The sequence below is a fragment of the Ipomoea nil genome, unplaced genomic scaffold (assembly GCF_001879475.1).
Source record: "Ipomoea nil cultivar Tokyo-kokei standard unplaced genomic scaffold, Asagao_1.1 scaffold0642, whole genome shotgun sequence".
Lineage (NCBI taxonomy): Eukaryota > Viridiplantae > Streptophyta > Magnoliopsida > Solanales > Convolvulaceae > Ipomoea > Ipomoea nil.
In genome coordinates, this window is record NW_017617070.1 from 6,962,130 (window position 1) to 6,975,333 (window position 13,204).

A 13,204-nucleotide genomic window follows, 5' to 3' on the forward strand; every position below is an offset into this window, starting at 1 on the left:
CTGTGTATAGCTCTATTGACCGATCGCCCCGATCATTTAACCAGGATAAGACTTCCTTGCATGCGAACGCCTCGGCCATAAGTGGTGAAAAGCAATCCGGGAGCGGTGCACTGAACGCTGCAACATATCCCCCATTTATATCGAGGAGAATTGCTCCTACCGTCACCTTGCCCGTGTCGTGGAGGAATCCAGCGTCGACACAGCAAACCCGCGGTGGTGGCATGACGTGCGTAACAGCAGGCGCGGCTAGCTGTCCATGAGGCAGTGGCGGTGTCTTGATCGCAGCAGGCTGCTCCGGCGGCATTCGGGCGTCGTGAGTGAGCCGGGTTCGACGCCATGCTTGCATGGTGGCGGTGGCTGTCGCAAGTAACGTCCTCAGTAGCGGTCTGAAGACAATGATCAAGTGTTTCTTTGTTTGTGCTAAGTCTTAAATTTGTTATACGAGAACCAGGTTCCTAACAAGTCATACTAAAGTTGTTGAAATGCTTTTAGAATTGAACAATCTTGAAATAAGAGGCTAAGAAGTGAAAATAATGTTGTGAAAGTGATTTTGATATAAAAAGGAGAATAAAATGTGAATTTCCTACTTTACTCGTCAAATTTTAAATATTTTTAACTTTTTCCGTCATTTTTAACGGTCGATGACAAAATGCGCCACTTCGTTCATAAGAAACTAAAAATGAATACAGTCATAACTCAAGGAATGAGTCGGAACTTAGGTATAACTCAGGGACCAAAGATGTCATTTTCCCATTATTAAATTACGAAAGAAACTTACTGCTACTATCTGAAGGTATGCATTTAATAAATCTCCTCTTACGACTCTAACCGACTTTAATATAATGTGTAATGTTGAAAGCTTCCCTCTTTCCAGCTTATATATGGATAAAATTGCCAAGGATTGAAAGCTACTACTACTAGCATTTTTCTAAGAAATTCGTAGAGAGAGTGGTAGGGTATATAACTATATATCATAGAAATTCTCAAAGATCAAATTTAAAAGGGCTTCATAAAACTATTCAAAGGATTGATTTCCTCACCATCTATTCATGGACAAGAAAGGGTTAATCAAATCACACGGGAAAGGCAATAGAATGGCAACTACAAACACTAACAATTCTCCATATCCACACTACTTGGCTTACACCAACATCAAATGTTCAAATTAATATGGACTCAATAACACATGACATCCAAGTTAGTGAAAATATGAAATAAAAGCAACAAGCAGGTAGAATGAAGGCAACTACCATGGAGTCAACGCGAATGGTTCAGCCTCAATTAAAAGACTAGATAGGCTATCCAACAGGTTGAAGAGTTCTGATTGCAGATTACAGTGTACAACAATCATCAGCATTAGTTTTTTCTATGCTTCTTTCCACTCTTTGTTTCAGTTTCTTGCTCCTTTGATGCATCTGAAGCTTTTCTCTTCGTAGCATCTGTTGTTTTTTCAGTCTCACTTGAGGTTTCCTTTTCATCCCCTGTTTCTTTCACCCTTGACACACTGGATTTTGTTTTGGCAGTAGTATTGCCACTAGGCTTTATACCACTTTGGATGCTTTTACCTTGTGATTTGAGGGGAATTTTGGCACTGTCTTGCTTGGATTCGCCAGTAGTCTTCGGTGAGATATCCTGCTTTGTCTTGAATTTGAGCAAGTTGCAAATAGCATCCTTAGATTTACCGCCACTCACATCCTTAGATTTACCACTTGATTTAAAGGGGTGATCTTTGGACTTGGTCTCAACTTTAACTTCACCGCTGGACTTACAAGCAGATTTTGAAGTTGCACAACCCGACTTGCCGCCACTGGTTAAGAGTACACTTTGTTATATTTTTTTTTTTTTTGTTTGGTATTTCCAGAAAGCCAAAGGGTCAAAATGAGAAGTGGAGAATATATTGGCATTAGAAAAATAAAACAAACCTCTTTGGTGTAATATCTGATTTTTCATTCTTAGATGATGTTCCTGAACTTGTTTTGGCTTTTTTCTTCTGCCTGCTGCAATGAAAGCACATGAAGCAGATATTATAAATATGGGGAAAGAAAATCTCTACTAGGAACAAAATAAGGCAAAAAATGATGCTCAAACAAACGAACAAATCCAGTAAGGTTCATAGCAGATAACATGTAATCAAAAGAAAATCACAAAAGACTGGAGAAACCAAGACACTGGAACCAACAGTGTAAACATAAAAAGACCAACTTCAATCCAGGTTTTCATAATATCTAATGGTCTAGAAGATTAAGTTGTCCCCCAGACATAAAAGATAATACTTACATATCAGCAGAAGCATCACTGATGAATTCCAGTGTTTCTTTACTAAGCCTAAGTATTTCTTCATCTCCGTCAAGGTACAGAACCTGATTGAAAGATAGTTGTACTATTTATTTTCTAAAAGGGTCAAAATATGAAAACAAATAGCTATCATGCAGCAGAAGACACTGATGTAATAAGTGAACTGACCTTGTGTTTCTTTGTGACACGATCAAAGGAATGAATTACACCTTCATAAAATCTGTGATTGTCAAATCAAATTAATAAAACTACAAGAACACAATCTTTTGAAGTTAATCTTCGTGGTTCACTTGTTCACAAAACAAATATTACTACTATCCATTCAGGATAACGTAGCAGTTAACTTGTGCACTCTGCATTTGAACCCCCAAATGAACACCTTCATCAAATTTCGACTTCCAACTACTTTAGTCCACTCTAAACTTCTGCAGGCCAACAGACACATACTCATAGTTGATTGAGAGAGATAACCCCCCCCCCCCCCCCCCCCCCCCCCAACATTACTCTGCACCCCACTAAGAACCCCATCTTATTCACCATCACCACTTTATGCACCCTAAGATATATTTTATAGTGCCAACTGTACAATAAGTATCTGAGGTGGCATGATGTGGCAAGTAACCTAAGGTTAACATCTAAAAACTGGTAAAAAGGACTTGATTGCACGATTTTATTGAGTTCAAGTATTTAATTCAAACTTTTTAAAGTTCGAGAGTCTAATTGTTGTTTCACCAATACTTGGAGGGCCTTTTTGACCCTTTTTCCATTAAGTAATAACGCAATGATCTAAGGTGCACAAAAGTTTTGCTTGTCAAGCTTCCTAATTGGTAGGTTGATTGCTAATTCTCCAATCCTCATTCCCATATTTGTCGATCAACCAGCTACAGAATTTTTATCTAACAAATTTAATACCAGGCAATCTTGTTAAATCATAACAGGAATAAAGAATGTGTTCATGTATTAGGTTGCATCAATTGCTAGTACTTGATGTTTTTTGTATTGTGATTTTAATATTTCCTTCCACTTTTACCCTTACAAATCTGTTATTTACCTTTTTAGTCTGTTACCATTAGTATTAACAAAAAGAAAAGTTGCATCAATTGCTTGTACTTCATGCTTCTTGTGTTGTGATTTTAATATTTATGTCCCTTTTTACCATTGCACAAATCCCTTATTTACCATTTTAATCAATTACTTCACCTCTCAATTATTCAGTCATCTTAAACTAGGGTTCTTATCTTTGTGAATTAAACAGTTTTGTAGTGTTACAAATGTCTATCAATTTTATGTTGAATATAATACTATTATCATGCTTGATTTCAATAAAATGTATTTGCCATTTTTATTTCAATTTTAAGTAATAGCATTATCTCTCTTGACGCAGTGTGTGTGTTTGGGTTGTGAAATGTTGATTACATATTTACATTCTGTTGTTATGATGCATGTACATATTGATCTTACAATAAGTATTGGACATTGAACTAATTGTGCATTCCGCGTCGTAGTAACTAGTAATGAAGATAAGAATAGAACTTACACTTGATCGTTTGGCCACCAAACTCTGACCTTGGAACCAACCAGGCTCTCATTATATTTTATATCAGCAGCCTGGCATATAGTAAATAATCATACATTTACCAAAAATCAAGAACTTATGAGAAAATTCTGTAATTTATAAGAGGGAGGGGCAAGGGAATGAAGGGATGGAGAGAATAAAAAAGTATAGTTTTGTTAACTAGTTATAGTCATAGGATCAAGAAATGCACAAAATATGAACCTACAAAGGCAATGTATATGTGCAAGCCTGTGCAAAGTCAAGTAGATAAGCAAAAGGGTATGTAAGTCACTAATTTTAAGTGAAAGTGCAGCATTGAAAGGGGGGTCAATGATACCATAATGATATGGGAACAGATTACGGTGAAAGCCTCATTTGCAAATTGCAACCAATAAATGCGGGTAACATGTAGGACTAACATTACAATCACTAAAATAGTATTTGCAATTTCAGTTAAGCAAAGAAGAATCTTAATCTCAACTACTCACTTTTTCCTTGCAATAATTTCTCTGCACACTAGTAGGCATTGTAGGAGATTTTCTTGAAGATAACATCTGCAACATTAACGAAAAGATCCTCTTGTGGATTTAGAATTCAAGAAATTACCAATGTATATACAAGTGAGAGAAAGAGAGATGGTAAGGGGGTGGGGGGGTGGGACTAGAATGTGACAAGAGTGCCCTCCCTATTTCCTTTTATAAGAGGCATGGTAGTAAAAGACATTGTAGAAGCTTCATATGTGTGTGTTTGTATATGTATATATAAGGAGGCACACAGAATTACATCTTTAGCACCAGATTTAGGTCTCTTCACAATCATCTTAGTGGTTTCTTCTTCCTTGCCATCATCACACTTCTGAGAAAACATCTGCAAGATGAATGAAAAAATCCTCAATGGAAATTCAAAAGATACCCAAGTTGTTATATATATATATATATATATATATATATATATATATATATATATATATATATATATATATATATATATATATATATAAGGGGCGCAATAGAAATTACATCATCTTTAGCTGCAGATTTCCTTTCCTTTTCTAGACTAGTCTTTCCGTGACCAGATTTTTTGGCACTTTCCTTCTTCAATGAGAGACCATCCTTCTGGTTATTACTAGCATCACTCTTCTTACCTTGCTGCTTCAGGTTCTTTTTCTCTAAATCACTCATGGAGCCACATTGCTCCGAATGTACCTTTCTATCAGAGGCACTTGGTGTCTTTGCTTCAGAATCACTTGTTCCTTCAGAGACCTTAAATGCAATGTCAGAAGATACATTCACTTCTTGAAGCAAGTGCTCTTTTTTTATTAGCTGATCAACAGTATTGCCATGTCTCCCATCAGGAAGGCTTTGACTAGGGGATTTACAAGCAACATTGACAACTTCACCCTTGGATTTTTTTTCCGGAGAAAGATGAGCACTTATCTCCTTTTCCTCTAAATTTTTTTCTTCTTCAAGACCTGGCCCTCCAGCTGCCAAATTATCAACATCATTTCTTTTACCCTTTTGTTCTGCTGGAAGTTTCTTAGGTGTATCGACAATAGGTACGCCACAGCCTTTTTTACCATCTGGAAACATCTGACTATCTTTCTCATTATCAACAGGAGCATGGTCAAAATCTTCTGTCAGTTGTGTACATGAGTTAGACTCTATTCCTTGTTTCTTAGCAGTATGTTCAGACATGGATTTGGATTTTACTGATTCCCCAGCATGTGGGTCATTAGTCTCAGACTTGGATGCGTCCTTTGCAGTAGCTGGTTGATTGTTGGGACTATGATGCTCCGTCTCTTTTACAGATTTTATTTGCACAGAAGTCTTACCATTCATGGTACGAGAACCATTGCTTGTAATTGATTTGGGAGATGTATTCACAGCATGACTGATGTCTTCAGAACATACATCTTTTTCGGTGTCCTCAGGCCTCTGATAAAACAAGAGATTGATTATTGCAACTGCTCAATTGTGTTGCACAAAGTGAGCCACAAAAAATTTACCAGGGAAATCAGAACTTCTTGTAAATAAGCCTGCTAGCTTTTCAAATTTTATATCCACCCACCCCACCCCCTCCAAAAAAAAAAAAAAAAACAACAACAACAAATGAACTACATGCCTGGCTTGCCTCATCTGAAGATGCAGTAGCTGCTTTACTCCCAACAGTCTAACCAAAATCCACAACGAAAAATGATGTTAGCACATGAGACAAACTCCAGGAAACTGAGGAACAAAAAAATTGTGTAGCCAAAAGCCCCATCAAGGAAAAGTAATTTTACTCCAACTTTGCTTGAAAGTCTGATGATTTAGAGAGGCCAAAAAAGAAACCCAATGAAGAGATAATAACTTCTTTTAATACTCCAAAATTCCATATAGAGAGACTATAATAACTAAACAAGAGATTAACTTACCAGTTGGTTTTTCAAAGTATGATCATTACTATGCTCAACTATAGTAGTGCCTTCCAGTATTGAGGTAACAACTTTACTGTATTCATGCAAAGAGAGGTCCAAAGATTTTACAGCTTGTGTCAGGTAAGGCTTTAGTATCAATGCAGTGTCTGCAAATACTTTCTCCCCCAACCTTTTACCAATTGGCATAATATCCTGGAAGAAAGTAAACAATCAGAAATAGTCAAGGACTACCCAAAAAAGAATTTAGGAAACAAAGACTAGACCTTGCTGTCCTTTTTCACACTAGCCAAAAGCTGGGTAAGCAACTCCACAGATACATCTTCGCTTTCTTCTATTACAAGACTCATTATTGTTGCCATAGATGAGAAGACATTATCTGGATGAGAATCTCTGGAGGTTGAATATAGAGCAAAGAGCAGTTAGAAAACTTCACTTCCATCAGTATGAAACCTCTTAGTACCATCATAACTCTATCTTAAATACAGTCAAAGCTCCAAAAAATGAATCAATAAATTATCAACACTTACAGTAATTTTCTTAAATTTATAAAATAAAATAAAAAAGTAACAAACCAACTCTTGCACCCCCATTGTGCATATAAACAAATTTCAGCTCTTCATAGTGCATTGTTAGAATTTCATGAGATCAGTTTATACAAACCATAAACAAATATAGGAAACTGCTCTATGATGGCATCAATAGGCAAGTTTCAAAAATACTAGATCCCTTTTTTGCATAAAGGATATGTTCAAGTAACCATAGGCTTATTGAGAATGTAAGTATCCACGTGATTAAAAATGCCACCAAAAAAATAAATACAAGAAAGGTTCACTAGATCAAATATTTGGAACTGTATTTTTTTAGTAATCAAAATAACAACAATAATAAATTTGAGTATAAAATAAATAAAATAAAATAAAATAAAATAAAAACACACACACAAAGGCATCATGAGCCAGAAGATTATACCTAATGGTCTTAAAGAAGTGCTGAAACATCTCAATGATAAGTCCATCGCATTCCAGATCCAACATGACAACACATGACCTAACCTTTGCAACAGTTTCAAGAATAAAGGCCCTCTTATTGAATGATTTGCTTGAGTCATCATATAAATTCTCAAAAATTGAGACTATTAATTGGAAGACCTCCTGTGTATCAATATAACAGAATGTTATGAAGGGAAGGAAGTAAAAAATAGAAAACGATGTGATGTTTGGTACCTTCATCTTCTCATCATCATATGGAGCATCTGGTGCGCTAATCCTGGTAATCTCACTTAAGCAAAAAGCAACTGCAACCTTCACATCAGCATCAGGATGCCTCATAAATTTATCCACAATCAGTGCCTTCATTAACGGAGAAAGTGCATCACGCATGGACTTGGCTGGTGCTTGCTTCACTTTTAACAGGAAGGACTCAACTTGCTTTAAAATGGAAGAAAATGAAATGAGAAAAAGAAAATAGAAGAAAAGTTGAACTAGGAAATAATCAGAAGATTCCATTTATTTTACGGAAAGAAATCACAATAGTGAATAAAATTACTGGATGACATGTATTTGGTAATAACTACATTAACATCTTGGTAGTTAATGTAACAACTAAAGGAGATATGTTGAGCAGTTAACTCCAAAGATCAACATGAAAATTCAATTTACTGTGTATATAAAGCCCCTTCTGCCCTTGGAACAGTTGGAAGACAGAGTCCAGAAGCATATTACACACAATATTAAAATGTAATCATATAAAACTTCCTCAATCAAGGGAATGAGTACAAACAAAAAAAAAAATCTTTAGAACATTTACGCCTGTTACATGAAAACCACAAAAAACTTCTGTTTAATAGCAAATCGGTACATACAAATGGTTTTCAATATGATCCCTTTACTGCAATATTGAAAGGCTTGAACATTGAACACATGGAAGAAAACCAACTCTAAAGAAATTCAACTAGGAAATTCAATAGCACAAGTATGGTCTCTTAAATCTTAATACTAATATCCCTAATTATTTTTTTTCCTTTTTTATGATAAGTAATATCCAATCCCTCATTTAGGAAAGTCCAGGATGTTAATATTCACCTTTATGTCCCTACACCAGTTGGATACTTGGATAAACACTTTCTGACAATTCTTACAAATGTGAACACTTCACAGAGGAACCTCAGTTCATAAATGAAAGCATTCAAACACAGGGTAATGATAATGATTACACAATTCTAGATAAAATAACTTCAAAATGACTTTAGTGGCAAATTCATATTAAGAAAATTTCAATTGAAAGTGGTGAGAAAAGAAAAGTTATGTCCTCCCGCACCAGTGTCTAGCTGTACCCCACATTTCATGTCTTTAAATATCATGATAACTAGATAAGCAAAATTTATTGTCTCTATCAGCCAACTACAAATACTGCATGTCTGCATGTCAAAATAATATCTCTTAAAGATTCAGTGTCAGACCAACCGCAGAATCTATTTTTCTAATCCTGCTTTCCTTTTTGTCACTTCTGTTGCTTTAACAGTTTAACCTGATTTAAATAAATGAAGGAATTCAGTACTAGTTACCTCAGCATTGACTCTGTTAACTGCGGATGGCAATGGTTCAGAAAAACACAACTAACTCCCACAAACTAACAAAACGGAATCAAATTTTATAATTGGACAAGCCTACCTTGGACTTATGGAGCCTTATGGGTTGTTTACTATTGGGTTGGAGTGCAAGAAAATGGGTTTGAACTGAAGTTTCTGTTCAGTATTGGATTTGGGTGGACCAGAATCAGAATGGATTCTTGGCCCAAAATCCCTACCTAATTCAGTTTATTTCCCAAACTCACCATTCATTTCTTGTCACTTCAAATTCGTTTTTCTCGACCCCAGTCTTCTGACTTCACAAACCAACCCATTTAGCATTCCCTAATTTCCGTTCATTTCTCATTCACTCAAAAACAGTGCTTTGTTTTCCTCCCACATCCCATTTCAACTACCTTATTTTCACTTTGTCCCACCAATTCCTGACTTCCTGTAACAAAGCAACAGAAAGCCATGAAAAGGGCAGAGACTTAAATCTAGAAGCAAATGGCATTTGTCAATAGTCATCCACAGTATGATGTGTCAATGGCTCCAGTCACCAGGTGCTCAATAAAAGCTGGACTGTTTTTAAAGCATTGGCTCTTTTGAAAAATTAATGTTGCAACTCTAACCCTAACTCACTACATAAACTGATATACATGATTCATACATATTTTATTAACTATGATTGTTATGAAAATCCTATCTTTTTGATGAGTAGAAAGAACAATGTGCATCTAGAATGCAAATCTATGAACTCTTGTATCACAATCAAGATTATAAACACACAAAATCAATATACTTGTTGTGTTGGTTCAGTTCTGACCAGACACCCACCACAACCTATGGGAAGAAAAAGAAGCCTGCACCACAGAATTGTGCTACTGCTCTGCAAACCCATTTGAAGATGTTTGAAGAGCATAAAACTGGTGTCCAAGTATCTAGTATTTTTTGCCCTTTTTTGGTAAAGCCAAGAAAAACATCAAATTCCATTTCCAACTTCCAAGATCAAATGAAAAGTAAATACAACTCATTTCTAGTTTCTACATCAGATAACCCCAGATTATACTACTCCCCAACAAATTGTAAATATCTTAAATTACTATTAAAAAAAAAAAAAAAAAACATACAAAAGATGCAAATGGTTTCCATTCAGGGCGTCACTAAACCAAACAAAAGACAAAAACACTATAAAAAACACAGAATCTAGTCGCAAGCAGGGAAACTCCAGTTACAAGAAAATGTGAAAATTCAGTAATGATACATGTTCTTTAAAAGATTGAAGAATAATGATAAACAAAAGAAAATACAAATGAGCCTAGGGCTTACCTCAAGCAAATGGAGGAGCTCAACAACTGAAGACGGCGGTTGAAGAAGCTTCTTCCCAGCTTCCACTAACTGCTCCTCCAGCTCACTCTGAGAAGACGGCATCGTTTCAGTAGCTTACACAGCAAAACCAACGGTTCCCGCTCAGACAATCGAGAAGAGCAAGAAATTAACGCAGCCCCGGAGAGAGCAAGGGAGCTTCATCGTCCTCCTATGGATTCTCGTTCGGTTCCGTCTAAGGATTACGGTCTCCCCCCCTCTGTCGGAGAGAGCTCCCGGAACCCTTGAAAACCAGCAAAGCCCCAAATGAACCAACGGAGTGAGTGGGATATTGCACACTATTTGTACGGGGCCGATGGGGTGTATTCTATTCAATCAAATCCCAAAAATAATTGGAGGGAATATTTTTTTTTTTGGTAGTACTTGGAGGGAATATATTTGTTACCTACAAGTATAACAATTAAATTAGAAAAGAAAAAAAGAAAAAAGAACATTGTTTCAATTTTTTGAAGTACTTTCAAAAGGGGTCCCCACCCAACAGAGCGTGTGGGAGGATGTAAATTGCCAAATGTCGCCGCCCGTCGTCGAGGTTCGAACCTTGAAACCTCTTATTTGAGGGATCGTAGCTATACCGCTCGACCACAAGGCATTTGGCAATAGTTTATTTATTTATTTCTCTTAGAATTTTTTTTGATCCATAAGATACCTTATTGTATAGGAAAATGTTATGTGTACTCTTATTTTCTACTCCCAATTTTTACTCTCACACACACAAAATTTTGATGTAGACACTTGTATTGGTTCCTATATGAAAAAAATAGCTTATCAGACTGCCACATCAGGGGGTAAGATTTAGGAGTATATGTAATATAACTATTATATATTACATGTAGGAGTGCATTTCAGCTATGTGGACCATAGTCCGAAAACGGCGTCGTTTCTTTAAGTAAAGAAACGCGTTATATTTAACAAATCCCGTATTTATAGTGTGTTCGGAACAAAATGAAACTACAGTGTATCCAAAATGAAATTGAATAACTTGTCTCACATATTGTGTTTATATTATCAAATGAAACTGTAATTGAATTGAAATGTTACTTCTTTTTATTTTTGAATAAAATTGAAATGATACTTTAGTTGTGTTGAAATAAATGTATAAAATGAAACTGAATAACATGTCTCACATATTGAGTGTATATTGTCAAATGAAACTGTAGTTTAATTAAAATGATACTTTAGTTGTGTTGAAATGAAACTATAGTATATATAAAAAGAAGATGAATAACATGCCTCACATATTGAGTGTAGATTGTCAAATGAAACTATAATTATATCAAAGTGATAATTTAGTTGTGTTATAATGAAACTACATCGTATATAAAATGAAATTGAATAACAGTTTCGTATATTTGAGTGTTTATTGTCCCATGAAATTATGGTTGAATTAGAATTATAATTTAGTAGCTTTGTAACAAGACTATAATGTGTATAAAATGAAATTCAATAATAGGTCTCACTGTAATAAGACTACAGTATGAATAATGTCAAATGAAACTGTAGTTGAAAAAAAAAAACGTTAGTTATGCTGAAATGAAATTACAATGTATCTAAAATGAAACTGAATATGTTATACAAACATAATTAATTACACAGAACATGTGCCGTTTCTTTTTATTAAAAAAAAAAAAAAAAAAGAACATCATTTTGAACCATGGTCCACAACAAAATTTGCCGCTAAGTTAATTATAACTATTTACTAAATAAGTATTTAGTAGATAAAGAATTTTATATTATCTACTTTAATTATATATTTAAATTTTATTTGGTCAAGCTCTTACTTTTCCAATTACTAGTGGATAAGTTCCTAAGAGAAGTAACACTAACAATTCATTGATCATATATATGCAAATTTCCACTAATTTGGTTGTCTTTGTCAAGAACATCCAATTCAACTGATTACTTTTACAAGTAGATAATTAAGCCTCAAGAGTCAAGAAAAGTAGAACCTAGCATGCACTGTTTTTAATAAAAAAAATTTTTTGAATGCTACTAGCTCTATTACATTGTAGTATCTATTCATATACTTTCTCAACCTACTGAAACACAAAGAGCTAATAACGCCTCCACTGAGGCTCGAACTTACAACCTTCCAAATGGAAGTCCAACCCGGGTACCATTGGACCACATAGTCCTGGTGTTTTTAATAAAATTTAAAATTTCACTAATTTGTCTTTCTTTGTCAACTACTAGAAACAATTCTCAGCAACAATTTGAGTAAAAGTGTGTTAGTTTCTCTAGTTTAGAATAATGTTTCGAGTGAAAGAAAAAGAGGCAGAGAGCTAAGCCAATGGAACATTCATTTTTTCTTTTGTTGGTGTAACTCGAGATTTTTACCGTCGACTACTGTGACTAATTTTCTTGATGCATTATAAGCACCAAGGATGATATAATTGGCCTGAAAATTTAAGGTTGCTTCATACTCAAAGTCAAGATCAACCCCTTGATGTTTGGTTAATGATGCATTTCCACTATCAACCACATCCCCAAGTTACAATGGAATACTCATGCACTGCACACTATTTTGCAACAAGGGATCGGATTTGTTCCTCTACTGCTTTAATTTATTCAACCAATATCCATTTCTATTCCCTTTGTTAAATTACTTGAGAATTTAAAGAATCAGTCATGCCATATTGAAAAGGAAAGTCATAAATAGACTAGAAAACAAGTTTCAAATAACAATTTGTGTATGAAGTTTCAACATATACTACTGTAAAATTGTTAACAATATAATCCGTGCTTTTATAGAGTATGGTGAAAGCTAGATATTCAATGAATCAATGTACGTTTCTTGAATTAGTAACTCTTTTATCATCATACAACAAATATGTAAATAACGTTATTTTGGAAAATAACCTACAAAATGTCAAGTACACATAACCAAAACTTTATTAAAAGCTAGCAAAGTTTACATGTTCATGCTTAAAATATAATGTTCAAAGTGCAAATATGGATGAAATTAGTACAATCAAAATTAAGATTAAGA

At 34.8% G+C, this 13,204-nt stretch overlaps 1 protein-coding gene across 3 annotated transcripts; it reads right to left on the reverse strand.

Moving 5' to 3' along the window:
- Positions 1-992: 992 nt before the first annotated feature.
- Positions 993-10,504, reverse strand: LOC109174619. Of its 3 annotated transcripts, none has more exons than XM_019323868.1 (14): positions 10,162-10,504; positions 7,490-7,693; positions 7,236-7,417; positions 6,530-6,656; positions 6,264-6,458; positions 5,972-6,019; positions 4,870-5,784; positions 4,634-4,717; positions 4,339-4,404; positions 3,833-3,903; positions 2,464-2,515; positions 2,278-2,360; positions 1,923-1,994; positions 993-1,807 (listed from the first exon to the last, which is right to left on the reverse strand). In XM_019323868.1, exons 1-14 carry the CDS (start codon positions 10,261-10,263, stop codon positions 1,357-1,359), a joined length of 2,652 nt encoding a protein of 883 aa, XP_019179413.1. In that variant the 5' UTR covers positions 10,264-10,504; the 3' UTR covers positions 993-1,356. The 3 variants fall into 3 exon arrangements, with proteins under 3 accessions (XP_019179413.1, XP_019179412.1, XP_019179414.1); XM_019323867.1 differs by having other exon boundaries at positions 1,923-1,997; XM_019323869.1 differs by lacking the exons at positions 7,236-7,417; positions 10,162-10,504 and having other exon boundaries at positions 1,923-1,997; positions 7,490-7,579.
- Positions 10,505-13,204: the final 2,700 nt, after the last annotated feature.

Bases quoted from the DNA above. Each gene is read 5' to 3' on its own strand.
- LOC109174619 (XM_019323867.1), bottom strand. From the start codon at position 10,263: ATGCCGTCTTCTCAGAGTGAGCTGGAGGAGCAGTTAGTGGAAGCTGGG. The intron at 6,459-6,529 runs GTCTAGTCTTTG...ACTTTCTTCCAG, and splicing joins GTGTGAAAAAGGACAGCAAG to GATATTATGCCAATTGGTAA. The intron at 4,405-4,633 runs GTAATTCTGTGT...TTAATGTTGCAG, and splicing joins CTAAATCTGGTGCTAAAGAT to ATGTTATCTTCAAGAAAATC.